Source organism: Amblyomma maculatum, unplaced genomic scaffold, assembly GCF_055883805.1.
Source record: "Amblyomma maculatum isolate TAMU_Amacu unplaced genomic scaffold, ASM5588380v1 scaffold_78, whole genome shotgun sequence".
Taxonomy (NCBI): domain Eukaryota; kingdom Metazoa; phylum Arthropoda; class Arachnida; order Ixodida; family Ixodidae; genus Amblyomma; species Amblyomma maculatum.
The window spans coordinates 122,531-149,654 of NW_028146803.1; the positions used below are offsets into that span (position 1 = coordinate 122,531).

At 44.5% G+C, this 27,124-nt stretch overlaps 1 protein-coding gene across 1 annotated transcript; it reads left to right on the plus strand.

The window, feature by feature from the left end:
- The first annotated feature begins 2,134 nt into the window (after positions 1 to 2,134).
- Positions 2,135 to 24,108, plus strand: LOC146170678 (uncharacterized). Its single transcript, XM_084586852.1, has 8 exons — positions 2,135 to 2,188; positions 6,090 to 6,128; positions 6,964 to 6,999; positions 10,941 to 11,034; positions 19,209 to 19,378; positions 22,427 to 22,474; positions 23,745 to 23,780; positions 23,932 to 24,108. Exons 1-8 carry the CDS (start codon positions 2,135 to 2,137, stop codon positions 24,106 to 24,108), a joined length of 654 nt encoding a protein of 217 aa, XP_084442978.1.
- The last annotated feature ends 3,016 nt before the right edge of the window (positions 24,109 to 27,124 follow it).

Here is a 27,124-nt window from a genome sequence, read left to right on the forward strand (position 1 = left end):
TTTCAAGAACATGTTCAGTGTTACACCCGAACAGAATGTCGCACTAGATAATCTATATTACAAATTAAGACTGTTCTCGTATCGCAGAGAATTGGAGGAAGATTAAGATTGATAAGCCGAATTCAACGATTTGTGTTATGTGTCAAACTATTTCGCTGAAGGAACTTTACAATAAATAAAATAGGGGAATTACGACCCACCTATTCTTGACGAGAGCACTTTGTTTTTTTTTTTACAGCGATTTCATGTTCGAACTTCAGCCTGCCAAACTTCCTAAACATCGGAGAGGTACGTGCACTGCAAAGCTAATGTGGAGCACGGAAACTTCAACAGCGCAGTTGTAATCTACGCGTCAATGCTTAGCCGTTCTTTACCGCTCGCTATCTTTGCAATCTGTTAGGATAAATAGCTTGAAGAGATATTATTCGATATGATTGAAACTGTTTGAATAATGCTTTTGGGGTAAGTAGGCTTTCTTATGGTGTCAAGCCTACTTGTACATCTTGCTTTTAGTAAGAAAGTTTATGCCTAAGTATAACAATAGTATCCCAATAGTACACCACTTTCAAAGGCTTGACGCTGCTTACCAGGAAACTATCTTGGCTACATGGCAAAACCAGCCAAAAATACCTATGTTTGTAAACTCTGTCGTCAAAAGGCCATTGTTCTCTTCGATTGCCTTTGCTTGCGACATCCACTAGGAAGTAATAATTATTGGTCATTGCGACTGCAATATGTTCCGCTGCTCAAAGATTGATGTCATTAACACCGCCTTAGGTAGCCGCTGCCTTTCTGAACGCAAGAAGTAATTCATTAAGCCTTCGCAAGGCTTGTTTCCGATGTATCTAATACGAGACGGAATACAGCTTTGCTACTTCAATGTATGCTCACAAATATTCGCAAACATAGATAAGTTTGCTATGTAAGCGACTATTGCTTAATGAGTCCATGAGCAGCAACTTTACTTTCTAATCTAGAGGTGCCGACAGTTTCTTGCAGTCTGGTTTCCAGAAACAGAGTAAACGCCTTCACAATTCTGCGCACTTTTTGGGTCCGCCTGCTGTTTTCTGTTTCTGTGGCGGTATTTTGTTGCTTTTTTTCTCGCTACTTGACACTTAGAAATAAGAATGTTCGGTCAGTGTCGCTGAAGACATGAATATTGCATTTCAATTTATTAGGCAGATGAGCCTACCATTTTGTTCATTTGCGGAAGTGAATAGCTATATATATGCGACTGGCGCAAAAACCGAGATAAATTTAAGAAAATTTTTGACAACCTTGTGCGATACTATTTATTAGCTAATTATTTCACTTTGTCCGACACCAATGCACCAGCAATGTTCCCGCGGAAATAATTTAATGGATTGCGCACCTTGACATAAACGAGCCAACCCATCTATTTTATTCCGCTTTTCGCCCTAAATTCTCACTTCTTTCTGCGAACAAGCAACACTTCCGTTTTAAAAGACCCTTTCAAGCATATTTACTCCTGTTCAGTTTTCAAACATTCGATCGTAAAAGCGGTTTGCCTGCCGCAAAAGTTTTAAAGGTGTTTCTACGATCCATTATTCATGAGATAATAGCCGGCTGCTTCAACTTCTCAGATCACCGCGAGCGCTTCCGTTCACCGATTTTTATAGCCACTGCGTGGCTGACGAATGGAAACAGCCAAAGCAATAAAATTCTTGGAGGCACTTGCGACTTCTTAATAGCGATAAGGATAAAGCCTTTGGGGCTACTTCTCTGTACTGTTTATTTGACAGAACTGTATTTTGGACGCAGATAGTTTTCAAGCACATTATGGTGTAGTTCGCTTAGCACACATTGCGCATTCACTACCTACTGTATTGAGGGAGAGACTGATTGAACAGACGCCAGCAAACTCGCTCTCAGATCCTCCGCCGAAACACAGTGGCGCCCCTACGTTGCCACAGAGACTGCAGGCTTTCTTGGCATGTCCGTCAAGGGACTGGAGAGAGAGTGTTGTCATTTCTACTATAATCATTATCGTTATCACTAACTTCAGCGTCATTGTCATCGATTGTACTAAACAGAAAGCCTTAATGGCTAATGCTGTCTTTCGCAAAAGGTGTCACACTTTGCGGACATCCTAGGTCACGTAATGCTACCCAAGATGACGGCCACCCTAGGTCAAGGTGGGACAGCCTGGACCAACAGGACGTATGAAGTGAGCCTTCATACGTTCCGTATGAAGCGTAAGCCTTACGTATGAAGGGACGTATGAAAGGGGGACGTATGAAGGCGTAAGCCGCATTACGCTTTCTTTACGTGAAAGGCGGTAGCTGGCAGCTGAAATGGCCGAGCACTAACTGGACGTTGGGTTTCCTGCCACTACGTTTGGCAGGAGCTGCCAACTCGGGCCTTTCCTTTCATAAGGGTGATATCAGAATCAGTCTTCCAAGGCCATTGCATTCACGTTATCCCTAGGCCACGCAGGCCTGTTTATACGGATCGGTTAAAGCAGGGCTTTGTATGTTGGCTGGTAGCTTCCTCTACCGCGTCAAATCGATCCAGGCGTCCGTGCGGCCCCTTTCATTTGACGCTTCCTCGAACGCCGCACCACACAGTCTACAGAAGCTGACGCCGTAAAACCAGGAATGAGTGAAGGTTTAAACAAAGGCTGTCGCCTTATCGCACTTTAGTAGTCCAAAGTGCCACTCAAATGTTTATCCTTATGCTAGACAAGGAGAATTGCGATCTCTTACGAGCCCGGCGTGGAGTTGTAGTTTGCGCGCTCGGCTGTTGTTGTTGTTGCGACCGAAGGAAGAAGGAAAAGAAAATGCACGTGCCTGCTACTGGTTCTGTAGCTGCGCCATCTCCGCTGCCTCGTGCGGACAGAGAAAGAGAGAAAGTAGAGAAAAAAGAAACAGAAGGGGGACAGAAAGACACTCGTCGGAACAGCCGTCGTCCACCACCGAAACGGTAGCGGGTGCAATGACGGCCTACAACAGATATAGAGCCGGTGGCAGGCTAGCCCACGCCCGCAAACGGCAGTGAGCTACCTGTCATAGCCCCGTAGGGCCAGGAGCAACCACCCAACGTCACGTGAATCGGAAGGATATGAACTCAAACTCAAGTTTCGCTGCGCGACGGCAGCGCCGCGTATGTCGCGTGGCGGCGAAATTTGAAACCACAGGGCGCCGCCGGAGCAGACACTCCGCTAGCTTCGTGTGCACACGCGGCGAACGAGCTGCGCCAAGTGTTGTTTTTTTTTTTCGTGATATCGAAACGCTTCCGCTGAAACAAAACGGGGGTGCAAAGTAATGTTATGTCGTAGGGCAGCTGCAACAGCACGCGAATAGCTGAATGACGAAGCTCACATGAGAAAATATATGCAGGTTCCTTTGTCAACTTTTACTCAAGAACTGTTTTCCAACCATAGGATGTCGTTCCGAGACATTCGCATTCTTTGTGGAAATTGGAAAAGAAACTTTCCAAGGTACCCCTTCTGCGTAAACTCCGAAATGTTGCCAGTTGCTAAATACTGCTTGGTGCGGTATCGAAAGAGTGCTATAGTTTAGAACACGCCTAGAAAATGCCCGGGATGGAGGATTCTCGTTCGCCTCGATTCCCGCGTGTGAGTTGTTTTGACGATTTTTTGTGCTCTCCCCCTGCATTGTGAGCGCTCTGAAACCAACCAAATCAACAGATATTATGCGTGCGACGCCCGCGATAGACTCGCATGTGTGACTGTGCACTAAGGAACACCTGCCTTAGCATTTCTACAACGACCAAGAAATGTCGAGGAACGAGGCCTTTTAGTTGGCAAACTTGCCTTGCTGAGAAGATTAGTTACAGATCTTGGTAAATTTTTTCAAGAACAAAAATATGTCGCAAGCGCTACAACGAAGCGCCTGTAGCTCGATGGATGCCACTCACACGGAACACCCTATTTGCTTCACAAATTGCATGACTACAAATCAAACAATATCATAAATAGAAGTCCACCATTTAATAATAACGGAAATAAATTAGACGAATACTATACCAGCTCGCACTGATCTTAGAATTCACCTTCCTCCCGGGTCAGTGAAATGCTTATGTCTCCAGGAGCGCGTGGATCACTTATGTCCCATGCGGCACCGTGATTTTCAGTCTGCTAGCATTCGTTCCTTTGAAGAAACACCCCTTTGGGACTGTATACGTATTCTTATGCGGCGATATTTGCTGTGATAGCGCGGTAATATACAAACAAAATCGTATAAAAATCCCATCCTAAAACCACAACTGTGTTCGACGAGTGAGCTGCTTCATTTCACAGTGCAGATAATACTTTCGCTAATTCTAAACATATAATATACGACATTATAATTAAATACTGGTCTTAACTCGAGAAAAACGTCGTACATTATGTTTTCGCTCACGTGGTAAATGCACTTTACGCTCAGTAGTGACTCTAGTGACTCATTGTCTCTTATCGCCTGCTATAGAGTACACAAGTGAACAAAAACTTTGCCTTTAGCTATGTTTGCTTCATGGAAATCCGCGGCAGTCTGCGCAATCGCGCGCGAAGTGCCTGCGTGAGTGCGTACATGTGCAAAGGAACGTTCGTGGCGCACGTGGCGAAAACAGCGAGCGGAGCCACCGACGTCCCAGTCTGTGCTTTTCTGTCACAGATGGCCCTGCACATCAGGCTCTGCAACGCCGACCAGCGATGCTTTGGAAGCATATGATGGTTCGACTACCTTTGGAGACGAAAGTTTATTTTGTTTCTAACGCCAGTGCGAAGTACATTTTCTGAAAACACTTTCCGTACATGGCTCGTAAGCCGAGGAAGCCTTTCGCCTTAAACCGATAAAGAACTCTCACAAAATGCGTGCCCATGTTTAAGGTTATTCGTAATGCACAAGGAGTTAACGCAAGCAAGAGCTTCCGTTGCTATCCGCTGTTACCTGAACGTGCCAGCATCAACCACCTGAGGCAAACGAATACAATGCCAATAAAGTAAATGACTGGTTTCTACATCCTATTCTCTCTCGTTATTGTGTGCGCGGCCTTTTTATGTGCCGTTGGTATGTATTGTTCACCGTCAAGCATGCTGTGTCGTTTTTACAGAAGAGTAACACTTGAAAACCATTGTTCGTGAAGTTACCTGGCATATGAAAGCCTTGCAGAATATTCATTCAACAGAAATTACCTACGCTGCAAGATCTCCACAAGCTTGAGCTTCTCACCTATTCAATAGCAGCTGCAGTGCTTCAATTATACAAGCGCAGAGGTGAATCCATTAGAGGTGCATGTACAAAATCGTCCAATCTTAGTATGAACAAGGATGACCTCCTCAGTGCGCCCCTGAATCCGATTCGACCGTGTATTGAAGCGAAGCTGCACACCATGCAAATCCTCGCCTGCAGGTCACTTCGGGCCTGCGCAAGCTTGTTCTACTAAGTGTGGACGACCCTGTACACCCGTGAGCAAAAGTAGAATGACGACGCGATCCGCAACAATTGTTTTTGTTTTCCTTTGTAAAACGATGTGCTAGGCAAAATTGTTTGGGCAAGAGCGATTGCAAACATATTGAGCAGGGTACCTGATGGATATTTCAGCAATAGCCGCTTCACTATTGGAGAAGCTGGCGTTCAATTTGGTCAAAGAGCGTGGTATCTCCACTTTTGTGCACGGGTTTACGCATGTCAACTAAGTGGAATATTTGCATATATTTGAAAAATGTGGTGGTCCTCAGCGTTCTGCTTAGGCGCCGCATGCAAGCATTGCAACTACGTCATGTACTGCCGATGGGTGTACCATGAACAAAGTTTTTGTACAAATTAATTTATCGTATACCACTCAGTCTCAAAATCGTTTTTTTTTATTATTACTACCCACCTTCAAATTTACTTATTTAGTAAACCGGCTCAGTTTAGTCTCAGCGTTGTATATGTTGGAGCAACTGATGCCACTCGCGTGTTGGTTTGCCCGAGGCAATATAAAAGGTTTAACAGCACTAGGCGTGCTTGACAGAACTTCTGTTGTTTACGAGAGAAAGTATAACAGGGAAATGAACGCACGTTAAAATACATTTGCAGAGTCCCCCCTAACACCTTCCTTTCTCATTCTTTCATTTCAAGTGTCTGAAAGCTGCTGGTGACTTATGCACTCCTGAATCTGTAAGTACTATATCCGTAAATGTATTTTGAAAGGAACCTACTTATTTAATCTAACTCACGTGTCGGCTGGTGATACAGTTAGTGTAATGAATGAAAACATTCTACGTTATATTAGTGCTATTCTAATGAAAAGGAATATTTTGGTGTCGTTTAATTATCGGCAATGACAAGATAAATTTCGCTGAGCCATTTTTCCGAAAGAGTTTCATTTAGATACGCTGACTGTGGCCTGTAAAAAAATGCAACATGTCTCCTTTCGTTTATGCAAATCATGAGTATTGTAGTTTCCTACATTTCTACGTCCTTTACGTCAATACGATACACACGAAGAAAACAACGTTATCACGAGCTTCAAAATTGATACCATGAAAAGGCAGTACCCGCAATAATACAGTACTTCCTTGATGCAAAAATATTTAATGTATTCAGAACATTAGCACGAAAATATTGCCGTATTCCAAACCATTCTCGTACCCTTTATTGTATGAAATTATTCTTCAATGATCTAAACAGATGTTCATTTACATTTTTCACCCTCTTCATATTGATTCCATTTTCCTTTGTTTTTGCAAGGTGTCTGAATCTTTATGCACTTTTAGCTCCGTGCATGTTATCTAAGCATACATATGGTCACGTTATAAAATTTTACTCGTAGTTAGCTCTTTCGCTCCAACTATGGAAAGCTAAAAGACTACCAGACACATTTTTAACATGTTTTACTTAGGTCAAGCACTTTTCTATAAACGCTTAGGACAGTATTTAGTGCAATCGTCCTTAAGACCTGCAGTAGGTCAACGAAGTTGACATTTAACGTTGTTTTCATTTTACACTGCAGGATGGCATAGTGCTCTTTCTGGGCCAGCTGCTCGAGGTGAGAAACTCTTCACTGTTAAAAAGGTGTCATAATCATAGTTTAGAACCCTTGCAACACTTTTCTCTTTCAGAAGTTGTCAAAAAACTCTATTTAATGCATTTTTCTTATCTTCTTAGGCACCAAAATGTACAGCTTCATTTCTTGAAAGCCCGTTTTCTTAAATGCTCAATGCTTGCATTTCATTTCCGTGCCCAGTTTTTGTTCTAGACAAACCTTTCTAAATGTACGACATTAGGTCTTTGGTGGTCGCTTAGGGTAACAAAGTGGATGAAGCTAGCACAGGACCGGATTAATTGGGGGAATATGGGAGATGCTTTCTCTTTGCAGTGGGCAGAATCCACTGATGATGATGATGCTGATGATGACGTCTTTTAAGAGCCAGATCTAGGCATGGTACCTCGAAGGCAAAAATATTTCCGAGCTGCAATAGAAAAAGTCTAAACATTTCGCGGTCACATCTTAGGGACTGTGTCCTTTCAGAGGTTAACAGCACAGAACGTAAGAACAATGACCGGAGAAAAAGAGCAGGTATCTTCCAAATAGATAACCAGCATATCCAAGCTTCCAGTCTGATCAGGAACTCAAATATATTTCTTTTATATAAAAGGCACTTTGATAAAACTTATGGCTCGAGATAACATCACCAATAAAAGTCGCTACACAACCGTTCGTCGCACAACAACGAATCGCTTCTAGCACGCATAGTTGGCAGCAATCCCCCCCCCCCCCCCAAACAAAAAAAAAAACAAAAGAAGATATACGTTATATTTTATCAGAAATATATTCCAAAGTTCGCGGCTGGTGTCAAAAACTTAACAACCGGAGCGCTCATTTCTGGGCCGATGTTTAATGCGTCGCATCTTCGCTCGTGGCCGTTTGTGTGGGCGTACAAGCTATTTTCATAATTCTTTTACTGCACACGTTTCCATCACTGAGTAACCTTTAAGAATCATTGCAACTAAAGATATTTATTCACAGACAAAACGCTAAAAGTTCTCTTCTACTAGCAACTCGAATTCTTGGGAAACTGCTTGTTCTTTACCTATGAGAGCGTAAGAGGCTGATTAGTATAATAATATGAAATCACGCGATAGGGAGCAACCTTACCAAATTGCTCTCAGGTAGCTCACACAATTAAGCTCATGGTAAATATTCAGGATTCAGAGGGGCCAACAATGTGTGTCTGAGAATATTGTCATTCAAAATCTAACTGCATTTCCCCAGTTTCACGCTGTTCCAATGACCTTTTTTTTTAAGTCAACTTCTTTTCTCGAGACTATAAGCAATTGTGCTTGAGAGGACTAGCCATGATAGATAAAAATGCACGAGAGATGCTCTTATGTATGTGTCAATTACAATGATCCGTTCAATAGATACTTAATGGCACAGAAGATCAGCAGCTGCCAATGCTCCATAGCCACACACAAAAAATTACGTGGGACACTTAAGCTCTGTCATTGGGAGTATGGCACGAAAGCCTAGACTACCACCCGACGTAGCCGTATGAACGTGCCTGCGTTACTAAGATCTAAAGTGTCTGACTAAGACTGTAACGGTCCTGGCAAGCTGATTCTGACGTCACCTCCACCTCCCCGTTAGGAACTAGAAACCCGAGTAAACGGCTCCTGCCAAACGTAACGTCCGGCAACCCTACGTCTTTTCTGTGTGCGGCAACGCCTGCTGCCAACTATCTCCTGCCAGCGCCATGCGCGGGATTTTTTTATATGCCAACTCCCTGCTTGAACTATCGACGTGAAGCTGAAGAAAGCTGTTAGCATACTTACCCTTTTCTATCTACAACGTCTTTCTCTCACCAGAATTGTGCAGTTTTGATACGTGTTCTGTACTCGAGCCACTACGCCGTCACTGGTGATGTCGTACATGATACTACTGCATGCTGACCAATTAGCATATCGGGCAAAACCAGAGATCGAACCCGACACACTAGGATTTCGTCACGGCCACCATCATCTGCCAACATCAGCATATCGTCAGCACACAGCGACAGCACACATACCGTAGACGACAAAGCGCCCAACCTTATCACTGGTAGTGTACAGTCTGGAAAAGGGAAGCTCGTGATGGTTTCTCTCCAAACGCCGGCTACAACGCCAACGCATTGACTTTCTGCAAACGAAAACATTAAGTGTATGCGGAATTCAAAATATCTTCTGCACAGTGTAAACTCCTACATTCCTGCGTATAAAAAAAAATCGAGTCGCTGTAATAACAACGCCATTCTCTTATCAAGGATCAACGAGAGTGGACCTTGAGTTACGCACCGCCTTTCTTTCCTTCTCTCGTATACTCCAGATAAAAAAGCTGCACTGTGTACACATATCATGCCGTCAGCCGTTCATTTACATTTTGCAGCATGTGCTTCGCTGGTGCTCATATTTTGGTGTTGATGCCAAAGCCGCGTGCGTAGCATTTGTTAGGCTTGCTTATGTGCCCACGCCAGCCTTGCTAGACCGATTGCTACGCGCGCTATATTATTACAATCGCATTCAAGGCCCTGATATCTACAAAATCAGACGTCCGCGGTGTCGGTATCGGTGCGATAGGCGAAAACTCACGGCCGTGTCTCTGGCAAGTGGTACTTGGACATCCGAGCAGTGATTGGTCATCGAAATGTGTGACATCACGAGGCGAAAGGATATGTCTGAGCTGGCAGGCGCAGCCAACTCAAGCTTTGCCTTTAAGGTGGAATTATGAGATCGAAAGCGAGCCTTTCAAAACGGTTTATCACGAGATAGATATTCTGCCTCTGGGCCATACTTGCAAGTACCTACGTATTGGTTAATAATAATATTAATTTAATGCATTTATTTACCGTTTTGGAAGAAGAGGGACCACGGACGAAAAGCTGCAAGACGTAGCATGAGAGAGGCCCAGTACACAAACATGTTTGAAAAAAAGCATACAGGGTAGCATGCGAAAAAAGCCATAATACATAATGTCTAAAGTGCATATTTTGCCACGGAAATTATCACTATGCAGGAGACGCATCAGTAAAAGAAAGCAAAAATGCTTATGTACTTGGAAACTACAGAAGCATCATAAACATACCGGGAACCTTAACATTTGCAGTTTTCAAACATTCTGAAAAAATAGTACTTGGGAGCCTTAGGACATAATAAGTCATTTGCTATACTACAATACTTATACATGTATATGTGATCAAATAGACAAGCGCCTGTTATTCATATTTTGTGTACGTGGTGTAGTTCAATTATTACTGCAAGCTGTAAAAACGCAAATTGTAGCAAGTTTCAAAGGAGGCCTATGTACTATGCTGGGTGGAATTTCGTGTAATATGATATCTTAAGGCTTTGCACAAACGAAGATTGTGGGTTTATAGAGGCGCATATAAAAGAATAATGAGTCAGCGAATAGCACAGCGCATGTACGCGATCGAGGTTGCGCAAGCGGAGAGGGCAATCAAGAGGCCTAAACGCTTGTCATACCATTATAAGTTCGGTTTGATTTATAAGCTCTAAGTTTAGGTCCGAAAGCGACTCCGGAAATGTCGACCAAGTGTAGATCTTTAACATGCACTAACAACGCACAACACACGGTCGCCTTGATTTTCGCCTCCACTGAAAAGCGGCCGCCGCGGACAGGATTCGAACCCGCACCCTTGTGCTCATCAGTCGAGCGCTGTAATAACTCAGCTACCGCGGCGGGCTCATACCATCAAAAGCAGAGCTGAACTGCCGCCTGAAGTTTTAATTTTTGTTTTAATGTCTGGAGTCTTAATGACGCCCGTCTAAGTATTTTTTTTTTTTCACTTCTTCAAATTAGGCTAAACATAACTTTAGATCCAAAAGCAATGGTTTTAGGCATGTGTGGCATTGAACGCGGTCAATTCCTTTACTAATATTGTCTGTGCTAAGTTCGTGCTCTTGACTAAGAGAACAAATGGCAAAATATTTCAGTGCACTTTTCAAGGACTTCGAACTCTGGATATAGGATCGCAAGTCTACTTGCTTCAAGAATTTCTCAAATATCTACTTGCAAGGAACGATTTCGGTAAGTCTGAGCAAATATAATTTTTCTGACAAAAAGTGAAAGCCTGCATTTTTTGTGTTGTACAGACAGGCAATGAGACTAATTAGATTTATAACTGGACAAAGTTACCATGGAACAAAAAATTGCTACTTGAGCTTTTTTATTGTTTTAATTATATTTAGTAATTACGTTCATTCAGAGCTAATACATTGAGACGCATACAGTGATTTATGTGGAAAATTAAGTCCTTCAAAATTTGAACGTTATCTGCTATAAACGCAATATTTAGCTTTAACAATGAAATCCCTATTTGTTTCAGAGAGAATTCCCCATTCCCTGAACATTTGATTTCCATCAGGACTGACATATCTTTAAAACATGTAGAGTTTGATTTAGGAGAAATGCTTTTCGTACACAAGCTAGTTGCTGGACAGAAACATTCGTTCGAATAAATGAAAATAAACATTCACAGGCAATAAATTTTAGAAAGCTGCTTCACTGTGCGAACTGTTATCGCATAGCCTTAAAGGCCAGTTCTTCTGAATATCTGGTGTCATCGTTGTGAATGAAAACATTAGTTGGTGGTTTAATTTTGATTACCTCTGAAGGGAAGCGAAAGCTTCGTGTACATGGCTACGTTCATTGCCAAGCTTGGATTAAACACTTTGTGCATTTCTCCAAACGTAAAGCATGGGTCTCTTCGGCACGCCGCCTTTTCAGGGCCTCATTCCCCAAGTGCCTTCTTTGTGTTCGGACGCGATACTGCAGCAGGGTATTCGTCCTTCTCCATCTCACGCAGTGTTGTAACCAAGGCAGGAGCCCGAGGGCTCCTACTGATACACGTATAGCCCCCCTAGCGTCCTCTACTTACACGTCACACTGACGGAACCTGACGTGACCTTGACCTTGCGGGTGATCACGGTCAACTTGGTGACATATATGACTGTGCCAGTCACATGACGACCACAATGTAACGTAACCTTGACCTTGACAGGGGTCACGGGCCACTTGGTGGTCACATGGCGACCACCAGGTGATGTCACCTATACCTTGACAGTGGTCATGGCCTATGTGACTATGCCCTAATGTCACATGGCGACCACCAAGTCACGTGCCTTGCCAGTGGTCGCGGGCCACTTGGTGGCCTACGTGACATACCTCAAAGTCACATGGCGACCCCAGGCTGCACACACAAGTTTGACCTCTAAATCTCCCTCAGGATGAAACCCGTGCATACCCGACGGGTCGAACTACTTGGCGTAGTGAAAATCTGCTTCAAAATCGGCAGTCATTGCTCGTGCGTTGCCACGAGCTGACAATATGATATGACCAAGTTGGCCGAAGATGGCAGCTCGGGCAGCTCCTTCGCGATTGGCAAGACGCGAATCAAACCCTCCGAAACTCCTTTGGGCCCATGCCAGATAAGCTACCGATATGGTTATGCTGCAGAAAAGAATAAGCACACATACAAGACAGTCTGTGAGTTAGTGCAAACTGTGTAAATTTTTGTCACTTTCTCGAGTGTCATTAAGCCCTCCCTTCATGCCCTCCAATGAGCAAGTGCTATTTTGTGCTAACTAGCCATATCAGATGAACAGCATCAAGTAGCCCTGGGGATTACATGGTCTATTAAAAGACGCTACCCTCCCGCGCACAGAAGCGTTCGTATTTCTTACGTGGTTGCAGCTTACGACTGTGTGCTAATGATGCTTTGATTTAATTAAGGTTGTTTAACGTCTGTGAGGAGGTTCTTTAAAACCCACCAATCAAAGGGTAGATTTAGTGGGACCAAACAGACACACGACCAGGCCGGTCACACTAGGAACATATCTTTTTATACAGACACATTAGACTAGACAAAAAAAAACAAATAACTAATAAAGAGCTTGACAGATAAGACGAACACGCATATGAACTAGTAACAGGGACACTAGAAGATGGAAGTCCATGCGGACGCACCCGGTCGCCTGGGCTCGGAGTGCGAGGAATGCCCGGTGTCAAGAGGTACTTAGGTCGGTCAACAGGCACGTGGCTCGTCGGCGGAAAAGGCTCGGCCGAGGCGAGAGGCCTCAGATTGCCATCACGCGGCAAAGGCGTCCGATATTCGGGCGCGTCTATCCAGTGCACCCAGCATGACGCCGAACGTACGTGCTGGCTACGTGCTCCAGAAGCAAAACAGTAGTCGGCCACTCCCAGGTCTAGTCACCCGGGTCATAGGACAGGTGTGACGTGATTGTCAGGAGCTCCGTGGCCTCTCCCAGGTCTGGTACCCGGGTCGTAAACCAAGCGGAACGCGATCAGCCGCAGCTCCTTGACCACCGGTCCTCCAGCAACGCTGCTCCGCCGATCTCTCCCCTTCGTGTCACTTCCCCGCACGCGCCACATACTTGCGTCGTCGTCTTCCACGATTACGCCTCGTGCCGAAAGTTGCAAATACCATGTGACGTTAGCTCCTTGCAAAGGCCCCCTCTTCAAGTGTTTTTTTTTTTTTTCTAGTATCGAAAACATCAACCCAAGGAACATGGAACATGGTGTTCTCGCTGAATAGTACACATCCCGCACGGCACACAGTGCACATCACACAACCTAAACGGTCATCAGTGTTTAGATCACTGTGTCCACTTAAGTTCCCCAATAATATCTTATAAAGTAGGCGATGTCATCTATGCATAGTGTTCTGAAAATATTGGGGTCGTTAGAACATGAAAACACTGCCAACATATGCAGTAAACGAATGTGGAGGATGTACACAGAATCAGATGCACGCTTCCAATCTTAAGTTCTGCACTCCGACTTTGCAATCATGCCCTCTTGCATACAGTAACCAACGACACCAACACTATCAACATTGATTATTCGACTTCTCGAAACCACCATAAGCAGGAACATACGACCTCTTTCAACAGCACTTGCACACACTGACTCAATTATACCGAGAGCAAGCTATCTCTCACACATCTAGAAACATGCATGGGTCTTTGACTATACGGTTGCTCGTTCTTAGCCAGCCATTTTCAGAGAATGCATCATGGAGACGATCCTGCAGTTCATCCATGCACTTCCTTGAATTTGGAGACAATCACCTGCAGAAAGGCTTCTGTACCTCGCTTTGATGACTGATTGCTAGTCTTGGCCTTAATACTTCTAGAAGAGCGGTACAAGTCGGCAAGGTATCCCGTAATACTAGAGGCTACCGACTCGAGTTTAAGACAGGGACCGCTGTAGCCTTGAATGCAGCCCCTCTGCCTTACAACAATGCTGTATGTCTTGGATGTCTCACTCGAACCCTCACAAGAAGCCACCATCCCTGCCTCGCTGACATCGATGCCCAGAAACGCATGCAAGATACACTTCGCTCGCTATTCAGCCAGGCATTCCTCTTCAGCACGTCACGTTGGCACGTGTCGCATGATCTGACGAAACGTGTAACGTCAGCCTGTACCCCGCGGCCAATAGAACTCGCCGAACACCTTATCTCTAGTCCTCCGGATCCCCTTATGGCCTGATGGCGCTCTCGTGCGCCAGCATGAGGACCGTAGAATTCAAGCACTTTGGTACCACTTTGGTTCAACTATTCGGTCGGGACGCATTTAGTACGACGGGTAAAGAACCCCGTCCTCGAGATGGAAAGTATGCGCGATCTGCCTCTTGCCAACACATGTTTTCCTAGCTTTCTACGACACTCCTCTAAGGTGGTGTCTTTTTCCTGCTCAAGACGCAAAACCAAAAATGACACATTGATCACATTATGGGCGAGACCTTTGCGACCCTCCGAAAACCTCACCACGATAGTAGGTGAAGGAGTATTGGATGATATTAAAGTGGCAAAAGAAGTCGCCTGCTCGATAGGAACTGGTTTATCGACTAAAAATGGAGCCTTTGCATAGGCACCAGAAGTATGGCGATACAAACATAGTCACGTAAGAAAAAACACAACACAGGTGCACACTACCAACTATAGCGAGAATCTGAACACACAGTTACTCTTCACCACTCATCCTCTTCTACACCCAAGTACATCTTCTTCACACACCTCATCTTTGCCAAGGATATAGTAGCACTTTCTTCCACGCAGAACTCATTGTTCAAGCATTACAGTCACATTTTCTACACTCAAGTAAATCTCCACACACCTCTTCTTTACCCCGCAGCTATTACCCCTATTATGCCAGTGTAACACAACCATCATCCAAGCAGAACAGTCACAAAGTCCACCACAGAGACACACGCTACGCACTAAGATCATCCAAAAAAATTCACTGTTAAATTCCCTATGTAAACAATAGAAACTACAACTTGCCCAGCATATCTAAGAGGCAATGCGAGCATTGAGCACATGTATTTGAGGGAAAGAAGGATCAAAAACAAACGTAGGTGTCTAGGAATAACAGCTTTAGGGCCGATAATAAACCCAATTCTTTCCATTACTCAGCAAGAATTCTCAATAAAAGTAAATTATTTCCTGCGTAAACACCGGGAGGCTTCACTAACACATATGTCTTCTTTCTTCTGTATCCAGAACGCCTCTAAAATTTCGCGGGCCATCTTGTCCCGACTCTTCCCTATTAAGCCTACTAAACAATGGTTCAGACTTGCACTTCTGACAGTGCAGGGGTAAATTTGACGCCTTCCCATTTTCTAAGGACGTCTCATGTTCTCTTATTCTATCATTAATGCATCTTCCAGTCTGGCCTATATATACTTCACCGCATGTCAGTGGAATCTCGTAGATCACTTCCACCACACAGCCTATAAAACCCTTTACATGCTTCTTATCGCATTGTGCTTTCTTTCTCCTCCCTATTATTGCACACAAACCATCCAGTTTTTTTGGCGCTTTTTCCCTTTCCCGAGTAGTATGGTGACGAGATCATCACCTCCGCCTCTGGAACTTCCATGATAATTCCATCCACCAATAACAATATTGCCTTTTTCCCTGTGAGCGAATTCGCGGGTACGAGAGCCTGACGCACAACAATGCTATTGCTGCCGGTGTCACGCAATCCAAAAACTGCCTGACCAAACTTTTCACCGTGCATCACGGGCATTTCGATGAATAGTCGAAGTATGCACCACCTTTTCCAGCTGGCTTTCTGGTGGCTTTCTGGATAGCTTATCCCTGCAGGTCCGGTAGGGGAAGAACTCCGAGGAATCAGGCAGAAGGCAAACTCCGCATAGTCCCCCGAACTCTTACACATGCATGACTTTGCATCATATCCTGACCTGCGGCAGAAAGTAGAGTCAGGTTTATTTGGCTCAATACTGCAATCTGCGGTTCTGTACCCAGTCGTCTCGCAGATGAAGCACCGAACCTGGGACTGTTAGCGAGGAGCATAGGTTTTGGGTCCCACTTCATCTTCTTCTAACTTCTATAACTTCTATTTGAAAACCAGTAGATTACCTGTCGCTGTGCCTCGAGGAAGTGATTGGCCGTCTTCGTTTGTTTGTCAACCGTTTGACAATCCCGTTCACTTAAATACGCAGCAAAACGGGAGTGACAGTTGTTTATAAACTGCTCGGTCACCATGATTTCGCGAAAATTCTCAAATGTGTAGTCCTGTCCCTTCGTTTCAACCCAGCGGTCAAAGAAGCTGAAAAGCCTAGTAGCGTATTGCGACACTATTTCGCCATCTTGGGGATTGGCGTTCTACTGATTCTTTGAGAAATTTCTCGAGATACCCTCACCAGCAAACCTAAATCTTTGGGTCAAAGCAAGCTTAACCCTCTCATATTCAACCGAATCCTCAGGCAAAAGCAAACCAAATCAGTTTAGGGCTTCCCCGCCGCGCACTTTTCTTTTGGCCAACCCTATCCTGTGGCCACTTGTTCGAATATTTTCAAATAGGCATCTAAGTCATCTCGACTTTCATAAACGGTGTTATAAGCATAAGGGTGTTTATGGAGAGGCCTGAATGACACTGCGTTCTACCGATTGCTGAGGAGAAAGAATTGCGCCACCTTCCATGAGCCTTACTTCCAACTCTAAATTACGCGCCTCTAACTACAGTTTCTTCTTCGTAGATAGATCTAGCTCCTGTTTTTCTTTCGTAGCTCAGGCCTCTAGTTCCAGTTTCTCCTTTGTAACCCATGCCTCTAACTCTAGTTTCTCCGTCGCAGCTTCGCACTCAGCGATTCTCTCCTCCCGCGCCTTCCGAAGTTTTTTTTGCATCCACCCTCACAACTCGACGTTCTCAATCCCATGCGCTCCGAGACGCTCATATCGCCTCCAAAATATTTCCTTATCTAGCCTAGAGACCGGCCTGGTCCTGACGCAGACGCCAAAATTGTGAGGAGGTTCTTTAAAACCCACCAATAAAAGGGCTGGTTTAGTGCGACCAAACAAACGCAAGACTAGACCGATCAAACTAGTAGCATATATTTTTATACTGTAGGATGGGGGTTTATTAGAGGTACTGGGACGCGACCTAGAAGCACGTCAGAAACAGTCCGCGTACAAGCAGTTCCAGAACACACACCGATAGCGACGTCACTGGCGACAGCGCACGGAAGCTTCATCTTCGCACGTACATACATCCTCATCTTTACAAGGGCCCTCGGGGAGAAGAGGAGCCACCCTGGCGACTTACGGCGTAGGCACAATGGCAGGGTCGTAATATTTTTTAGGCGCTGGACGTGTACAGCTTCGCGGCCGCGTCGACGGAGATCAGGTGAAGGCGTCAGGGGTTCGACAACGTGAGTACGCGTACGACGGTGCTCCTCCGCCAGACGTGTCATTGCAGTCGAGTGAACGAGTAGGATGGCTCCGAAGCGGCCCAGAAATTTCTCATCGAGCGGTTCGGATAAGCGCAGGAAGACGGATTCTTCCAACACTAAACAACGAAAGACCAATGAACAAATGCGTCAACGGCGGCTCCAGGCTTCTCCGGGGACTAATGGGAGAGATACAGCATGAAAGCGCTTTCGACGGCTCTGTGCTTCGCTTTGGACGAAAGCAAGGGAGGCAGAAAGGAAGCGCTAAAAGCGATTAGTTGGTAGTCATTGGCAGTCGAAGTGGCGCGGCAAAGGCTTTTTCTAGGGCACTTTAGTGTGCCAAAGTGTTCCCATAGTTTATTTACATCTAGTCAATCGCTCGTTTTTTTTTTTCTTTTTTTTTTTTTTAGAGCGACAACAGACTCTTGCTCATGCAAGCTAAGTTAGGGTTAGGTGGCTGCTGCCAGAGTACGTTGCTGCAACCAAACAGTTTTCTGCAGGAATTAGTGGTTTTTACAGAGAAGTCTAAGCAAATGCAAGGCTTCTTTCTGCGCAGTTTTCAAGCGATTTAGCTTCAACAGTAAAACGAAAGAAACTGTGCCGTGCATTGTGCGGCATTATGCTCCCGGAGCCCTTGTACAGGTCCTTGTACAATGGAGGCCCAGCCAGAGATGCTTTAAAGACGGTAAAAAAATGCAGGTGCCACCACAGCATATTTTTTAAGTTCGGAACCTTGGTAGAGAAAAACGTTTTGAATGGAAAGAGATTATATATACCCTGCGAATCGCACTGCTTAAAATGCAGGACGCCAGAAATAATGGACCATGTTTTTATACTATTGGTAAGGGTTTTATTTTTTGCATGTATTACAAAGAAAACTAAAGGAAGATTTTTCCGCTAGATCCGTATGGTATCGGCACTTATGCACAGTGAGTATGGGTTACCATTTGATTTATTTATGCTCGCGGGCTCCGCTGTAAATGGCACTCGAGAATGGCTGGTTACCTAGTATGATAAAGACGCATGACCTGCCCAGAAGACAGGTTTTTGGCAATACAGAAAGCTACTGCGGAAATTCCCGAGTTGCTCTCAAGACTAAAGCTTTTGTTGTTTATACGTGAATTTTAATGCGATGAAGCCAAATCTGTGCAGGCTGATCTCGACGTGTCTTATGTAAATAGCGTTTTTTATGCTTTTTGTTGATTTTGCTTTGTTGTTTGACCTATGTTTTGTTGTTTGTTGGTTGATGTTGTTTTGTTTGACCGATGATGTCATCGGTCATGACCAGACGTGACGTCACGAGCGAATGTGAGGTCATAATGACGCCACATCTGGTCATTACGTCACCAGGCGAAGACGTATCAATCTCGCGATATATCCTGCGGGATCTAGCGAAGAATTGTGACACTTCTGGTGAACGGACAGCCCAGCGAGTCATGAACTGTAAAAGGCTTTCACGTTAAAACCAACCTTTGTTTCTGCAGATATTATCCTGCCTTTGCTGACCAACATTTGCAACAGCTTTAACAGCATTCTCCGTTTGCTGACCGCGGGCATTGTAACCCTGTCGTGCGGCGAACTGCGCTTCGACAATGCGGCCGTGTGCGGGGAGCCCATCGTCATAATAGTTGAGGCGACCACACCATTTGCATCGGTGAGAAATGGTTTCAGATTTATTCTAATTTGAAAGTTATTTCATCTTACGAAACATGTTTGAATGCAATAGCAAGAAGTTCCGCAAGGTCTCGCCGTGACGTCTAGCGAACCGTGGTGGCAGGAGCGAGCGCAGCAATCGGAGAACACGCGCGGTCACCGCCACGGAAGAAGAGGGGGGCTGAGCTGGGGGCTGAAATGGGGGCGGAGCTGGTTACGAGGCGCAACGCCGACAATGACGCGAAAAGCAGGAACGGGCGCCAAATAGCTGCGCTCTAAAATAAGGTAATCAACGTATGATGTCTGGGGAAACACACTTAGGGGAACGCAGCTTCAAGCACACATCAAGGCCTAATACAATAACGCTTCTTAACGTCATATAGGGAGTCACGCATGACGCTACAATCCCCTCCACACTCTTGCGACCAGCTTTCAGGAGAGCCAGGACATTTCTTACATAAAACATGCAGCTATCATCACACTCTCACCAGAAAGTTGCCTTGATGAAGGTTGCCTTGGTCAGTCAGCGTATTTCACAGGTCTAGTTCATATGCGCTGACGGTGCAAGTTAACTACCAAAACTGTTTCATATAACGCTGTAGATATTATTAACCTGCTAAAGGGGCAATGTGGCATGACATTAGAGTGAGTTTTCAGTCAGGTAGAGCGGTTGTTTACAGCATACAATGTGTCATGTTTACAGTCCGTTACATGAGAAAAATGAACAGTCAGTCGGATCAAAGCGCACTTGCCTCAGCATTATTTCGGACTTCTTCCTTTAGTACCCTGAACAGGCTTCATGCTGCCTATACAACTCCCTCGTTGTGCACTTTCCAGAAAGGGACAGGGCTCTTAACGGCGGAGTTATATTTACCAAATATATCGTAAAGGAGTGGTCTCGTGAAGTGGGGGAATCGCCATCCTACATAATCCACGCAGTTCTGACAATGGAGGATACTTATTGCACAACTTAATAACCATTAAAAAGAGAGTGTAGCGGAGAAAGACACGAAAGGCGAACAGAGTCGTGTGCGATAGCGCCAGTGGTTTATGTCATCGCTCTCTGTGTAATGCTTTTGAGCGTTACAATATTAAGTCTACGTATCTCTACTGCCTTGTTCGTGATTGTTAATGGGCTTGCTTCATGCTTGTCTCCTGCTGCTATATTTGGTTACATATGACATTTTGAAGCATACTTTGTCTTATTGACTTGTATTTGAATTATATAACGTTGCAGAGCAACAGAAAAATTTGTGGGCTTTGTTTAAATTTTCATATGTAGACATTGTTCATGTGCTGCCAGTTCAAATAGCCATATAAAAATGCATGCGCCGATGTTACGCTTGTCAAAACGACGCGCACCTGCTGAAAATCCCTCCAAACCTGAAAGCCCAAACGCGATTATTTTTATATGTTTATTGCTGGTACCGACAGCGCCACAAAAAAGGGATACAATTAAGAAGGGGAAACAAAATAAAACCAAAGCAGCCACTTAACAAATAAGCAATGCAACCATGACACATCACCCGTACATCACAAGAATAAAAGACTTACGGAGGTGCACCAAGTGACTCGCTGAGCACAGTCAACACTCCCTGTCCAGACAGCCTATCACAATCTCTAATCCACAGGGACCCGTAGCAGCGTGTAGAAGTCAACACTTATGCCAGTCCAGTTAGCAGTGGTAAACATTGTAGTCCAAGCAAATATTTACGTTCATGCAGCCACTTTCATCCTGAGAGCTACCAGAACTTCCTGCTAGGCATAATCTTTGCACATTAAGATTTCAGCCCTGTTCACTTCATCCATATCTGTTTTAAACCAAGGGTCGTATAGTCAACAAGAATATTCTACAATTGAGTGAGCGTTAGCCTGGGTAATAAACTCTTGTTTCTGGAGAAAACTAGTCTTAAACCGTAAGAAGACTATAACTCTACAAGGCGGTGTCGCGTCGACACAGGCCGCCAGCTTAGATTAGCGTTTGTGTGTAGGCCCAATTATTTGTATTCAGATACTGAAGAATGCTACATTCAATTAATTCCATTCACAAATTCATGTGGCTTCTATTTACTGGCGCCAATATGCAATCCCATACTAGTCATCCTGTAATACAACGCAGCCATTCAGACAGCCAATAACAATACACGACGCGCAATTTTCCGCAACAGAATAATGTTCGAAACACTACCAAAGCAAATATGCCATTCATAAAAATAAAAATAATAGCATATATCAAAATGAATGCATGAATAACGTCTTTATTTGATTGGAGGGATGGCTCTCGGCTGCTGTTTGGGTAATCAGGGAGTTAGGAGGGATAGGTAGTGTGGCTTCTCGCTTCGCGGTGCTTCAAGCTGCTTCTCGCTGCTTGTCATGCTGCCGATCTGTGCGTTGTAAGTCTATCTCTCTCACACTAGTCGAAACAGGCCGCTCTGACTGCCATAGGTGACAATGGCATGTTGTATTGCGGTGCTTGATAGCATCTGATCTGCTAGGGTTGGCATGTCGGGGTGTGGAGTATGCGTAATATTGTTTCTTCCTCGTGCAAAAGATGCGCATTGCCATATAAGATGATTTGGGTGTGCCGAGCACTCTTGCTGACAGTGGATGCGTGTGTTCTGTTTGAGTGTTTCGTGAATAAAGATGGCAAAGAGGAATAAAAGTAATATTTGACACTTGGTGCATAACTACACTCTTCAGTGTTGAGAAGAGCTGATTACTTGGCCCCGATTTTGCGAAAACGTGTTATAAAGACAGGTTTCTTTTAATCACCATGACTAATAGTATATAAATAAATATATTGTCTTGAATACGAGAAGCTTACGCTGAGATGGATGTTCCTGTGCAAAGCTTTTATAGGCCCTTTTCTGATCCAAAGAAATCTGGAGGGACCATATTGTCCAGACTTAAAAACAAAACGGCTGCTAGATGAACACACCGCTTAGTCTCCAAGACAACCAAACTGAACCCAGTCTACATTATCTTCTATTCGTAAAATGTGTACTCAATTGTGTATAAGTGGATATATGTTTGTTTTTTCTTGCCACAGTGCCTAAATGTTTCTGGACTCACATGCGCGGGGAACACGCCGGTAAACGTAAGTGGTGCAACAATTATATTTTCTTCTACAAATCCTGCCAGGTCGCAAAACCTTCAACAAACTCAGTGAACTTCAAGTGGTTGGTGCATACTTGTCTGGACAGGGCCCACGATTTTAGGGCGAGCTTGTTGAAAGTGGCCACTGAACATGTTTGAGCAAGGATCAGACATATCTGGTGGAACGTATTGGTCCCACATTTTCTGTACAAAACTTCAAGAGCGTTAACCTCTTCTGTGCCAACCCAGCAAGGAGACGAGAAGGCCAGAAAATGATTTCTGAATATATTTTCGCACCTCATAAATACTGCATAATAAATCATTCCTGAAGAAATGTTCAAGCTTTAAAATAGAATAAACATGTCTACACGTGTAGACGGTAATTGTGAAAGCCAAATACACAAGTATTTTTGAATTGCGTTCTAAAGTTCAAAGCCTGATTACATGAATTCCTTATCTTTTCAACGCTAAATAAATTTGTAAATATCACTCTTACCTCTCTGTTGTTACTGCTAACGTGAACAGAAAGCTACGATTATGACTGCTTACAACACATTGTTTCGTTCTAAAGAAAGATGGCATGTCTTGCACAGAATGTAAGCTGTACCTTACACTTCCAATGGCTCAAACTTTCATTGCTAACAAATGATCTCCTGGAACTTACAACTCTTCTAGATCAGTGCCCGCGTACGAGTAAATTCACGGCGAACTGATTAAAGCAAACAAAACTTGAATGCCTATATTGTACAATCTTGCGAAGAGAGAACGAGAACCACAAGAATGTTGTATTGGCGGTGCCCTTCAATCCAGTGTTTCTTACACGAAATAAGAAAGTAAAATAAAAAAAAACGCCGTCCTGTTAGTAGTGCTTCGTCCTAAGAGAAGTGACTTCTGAAGCCACTGAGTATATTAACGCTGCTATAAAGATTGTCAGAAAATCTTTTTTTTTTTCTGAGAACGATACCCAAATCTCCTCGCGGGATGTGTTTAAGGGATATGTCGGTGCGGATGCAGACAAACGACAAAAGAGGTGCCGTGAACGACTCCTACTGCACCTTCACATAAATGACGCTAATCCGTTGATCTTTGACATGCATTCTATTTTTCTATTTTAGCCAAAAATCATTAAACTGTATTATCAGGTACACCAGTTACTGTTTAATGAGAACAAAAAACGTAATTTCTGTATGTAGACAGGCAAAAAAAATGTTGTTTTGGCATATATTTTCGAAACTTCCAGAAAATATGATCTACTTTTTCTTCATGTTCAGGAACCAGCTATCATCGGATTTTTAAGAACACTTGCGGTAAGCAAATTTCTCATTCTTTTACTGTCCCTGCCAGCGGGCTTAAATAAATTAAGTGCGTAGCCATACTTAACGCGTTCTTTTTTAAAAGACGTGTTGCAGGCAACAGGACTTAGCGACCTAACCAGCCAAAAATATCACTCCTTTTCAGTGCCTCCTGAACTACATCTTCACAACATCCCCGAGCGAAGCCCTTACACAGCTTGTGTGTGGTCTTACCACGGGTGTCGCAGCGCTTCTCGGAGGAGCTGGTTCCCGTAACCTCCAGTCATTACAGTGCGGACTGCAAGGCGCGGTTGGGATCTCCTGCACTACGCTCACCTGCTAGGTCTTGGTTCTTGCCCACTTGTGCAAGACATTAACGGAATGACCTATGGGTATCTGATTCATAGTATGTTAATTGTATAGACCAAAAATCGCCACTCGCTTGTAAAAGTTTCAACAAAAAGCATTTTCAATCTTACCTGCGAAAAAAAATATAAATGCACTAACAAGCACTTATAAATCTCCATATTAAATTAAATGCTAAGCTCTACTGCTCCGGGTGCAACTTCTCGTTTGGCCTCACTGAGAATGCATGACCTTGATCTAATTCAATACAGGTGTCTACCGGAAAGTGAAACAGAGACTGTGCCTTCATTTCCTTAAAAGCAAACCTAAACAAAAATATTAAAAAAATATTATAAGAAAAGCAGCAATGAAGGCACTATTATGTATGCTCCTAAGGCGAAACTTGAGCGTCCCCCAAATCAGACCGCCAAAGCCTGCACAACCTTGCTTAACCGTGCAAACCGATGCTTAACATAACTGGCCTAATAGGTACCGTCTTTGCCAAAAGTAACCAGGCTGATCCGAAGGCTGCCGGAGCAAGCGCGCGGCCGTGTAGCGGCGTCGCGCTCGCTGTGGCTTATCGGGACTCGTCAGCTCCGAGGGTACAACAGCTGACGTAACTTCGTACCCTCACTCTCGCCCGTTGGATGATAAAAACTAGGCGCGTATGATGTGCGGGCTGCGGTTTCAGGCATGCGAAGCCTGGTTGTGCCCAGCGAGGGCGCTCAGTATGCGACGGGCCTATTCACTCTACTCGGCAACTGTAGAAAACAGAAAGGCAGGTGATAGTAGATACGGTGAGCTCTGGTTGTTCGTTTTTAGGACGAATATATGCTAGGTTTGCCTGACAGTGTTGCCCTGGAATAAGGGTTCCGCAAACGAGAAAGTAATCATATGCATCTAATGGCTAAGCGTGAGAAAGGTTTCATTATAGTTCGTTACTTAAAACAAAACTTACTACAAGCAAATGCAAGAATTTGTTATAATCAATCATTGCATTTATTTATACACAGCCTTCCCAAGGGGTTAACACAATTTTGCAAGCCTAAAAGAGAGATAAGGTGGCTTGAAAGGGTTAACAAGCTTTCCCATATCTTTGTACCGGAGTCATGGCCTTAAACTGAAGTACGCAAGGCACCACGGAGAAGGCAGATTGAAATTTCGAGGTGTGTCATCATTCTCAATTTTACAGGTGCATCAAACACGCTGGACAGCGCAATTGTGCTGGTACGTTTCAGCAGCGGATTACAGAACACAAGCACGTATAATTATACAGCAAGAAACGCGACTTATAATATCGGCGTCAGGGCTGTTGCCGAGAAGAGCGAATAGCCACATCACTATAACGAGCGCCCTAGCTGGGCACAACCAGGCTTCGCACACGCGAAACCGCAGCCCACACATCATACGCGCCTAGTTTTTATCATCCAACGGGCGAGAGTGAGGGTGCGAAGTTACGTCAGCTGTTGTACCCTCGGAACTGACGAGCACCGATAAGCCACAGCGAGCGTAACGCCGTCACACGGCCGCGCGCTTGCTCCGGCAGCCGTCATAGCAGCCTGGTTATTTTTGGCAAAGACGGTACATCACATGCTTGAACTCCGGCCATTTTTAAGAACATAAGCTCTTGCTACTTGCACTTTTTGTCCGTTTGGCCGTCGCTCTCAGATTTATCGGCCAAGTCACGTGATCGTAGCTACAGCATTGCAAATAATTCCTTTGCTACCACGTGACCACCCAAACAATGTAGTTCACCACCTGGCCCATCATGTATGACACCATGATCCCCCAAAGCCACGTGGCCGAGCTTTCTCTTAGTGCTCTCACTTTAGACGCAATTTAGTGCATGAGGAAACACTAAATCGCATTTGGAAAACGGTGTCTGTTTAGCTTCTCAGTCGCTTCTCAATCAACTACTGCAGTCGCCTCCCATTAATTAGCCTCCCTGGGGTAACCAAACCTGCAGTCGGGAAGCCGCTTCTCCCACCAGATTCGCGTGCTGTTTGGTTTTAAAACGACCGCTGTTTACGCTTCCACTTAGCGAAGGAGTCTCAAAATGTGTCTAAAGCGTTACCATGAATCAATGTAGCACCTCACTGCATATATATCGGGCTTTTAAGTCGGTCTTGGTAGAAGTTGTTGCTTTTAAAGGATGAATCAAGAAGTGTTCACGATGCTTATCAAATCACTCCGGCTGAGTAACAGTGCCTAGAGCAGCCAGATGCGAGCTGAGACATTAAAAAAAAAGCTGAAAGGAAAAAATAACACTGCTTGCATGAATGAATGTGATGGCATTACATACCCGTGGATATGTTTTCCGGTGAGGTTTTCAATGAACTATTCAAGTTCGTTCTGCTTGTGCTGTATTCGGTGTGTGTGTGCGTATCTGCCCATTCCATGTAGACTGCGACATTTTACATGGCTTCTGGGAGTCGTATTCTCCGAGCACTTGGTTTCAAAGCATGCATTTCGTGGTACAGATCATCGGTTCGAATTCCTGTCACGTGCTGGTAACAATGTAACAGAAGTGGGGGGAATTACGGGCAGCTTTGAATACACGTTTTGTTCCCGCACAGATAATATATATTTTATGTCGGTTACTAAAATCAGTTCACGTAAAAAAAATGTAATTATGTACTAGGCATAGGGCGGGGGTCCAAAGCTTCCTGGACTGAGAAGGCTGCCAGCCTGGCTTGAATATTTCACACCTGATCTGATGGATGATTAGCAAAACCTATATTTTTATCGATTTTAAGGGTGAAAGGTTAGGGAGATTGTTGGCCACGCCAGGTGACCGCCAGTTGCGTCCTGGCAGTGAACTCTTCGGCCTACTCGGTGGCCCGGGCCTGGACGTCCAGGTCGGAGCAGTGCAGCATGGCTTTCCACACCTCCAGAGATAGAACTGGCAGCAAAGTGGAGGGTGGCGGATAAGTTCTGGCCTTAATAAAGCTTTCTCTCTCTCTTTCTCTCTCTCTCTCTCTCTCTCTCTTTGTTTTCCAGGGCTTGGTTGGAAG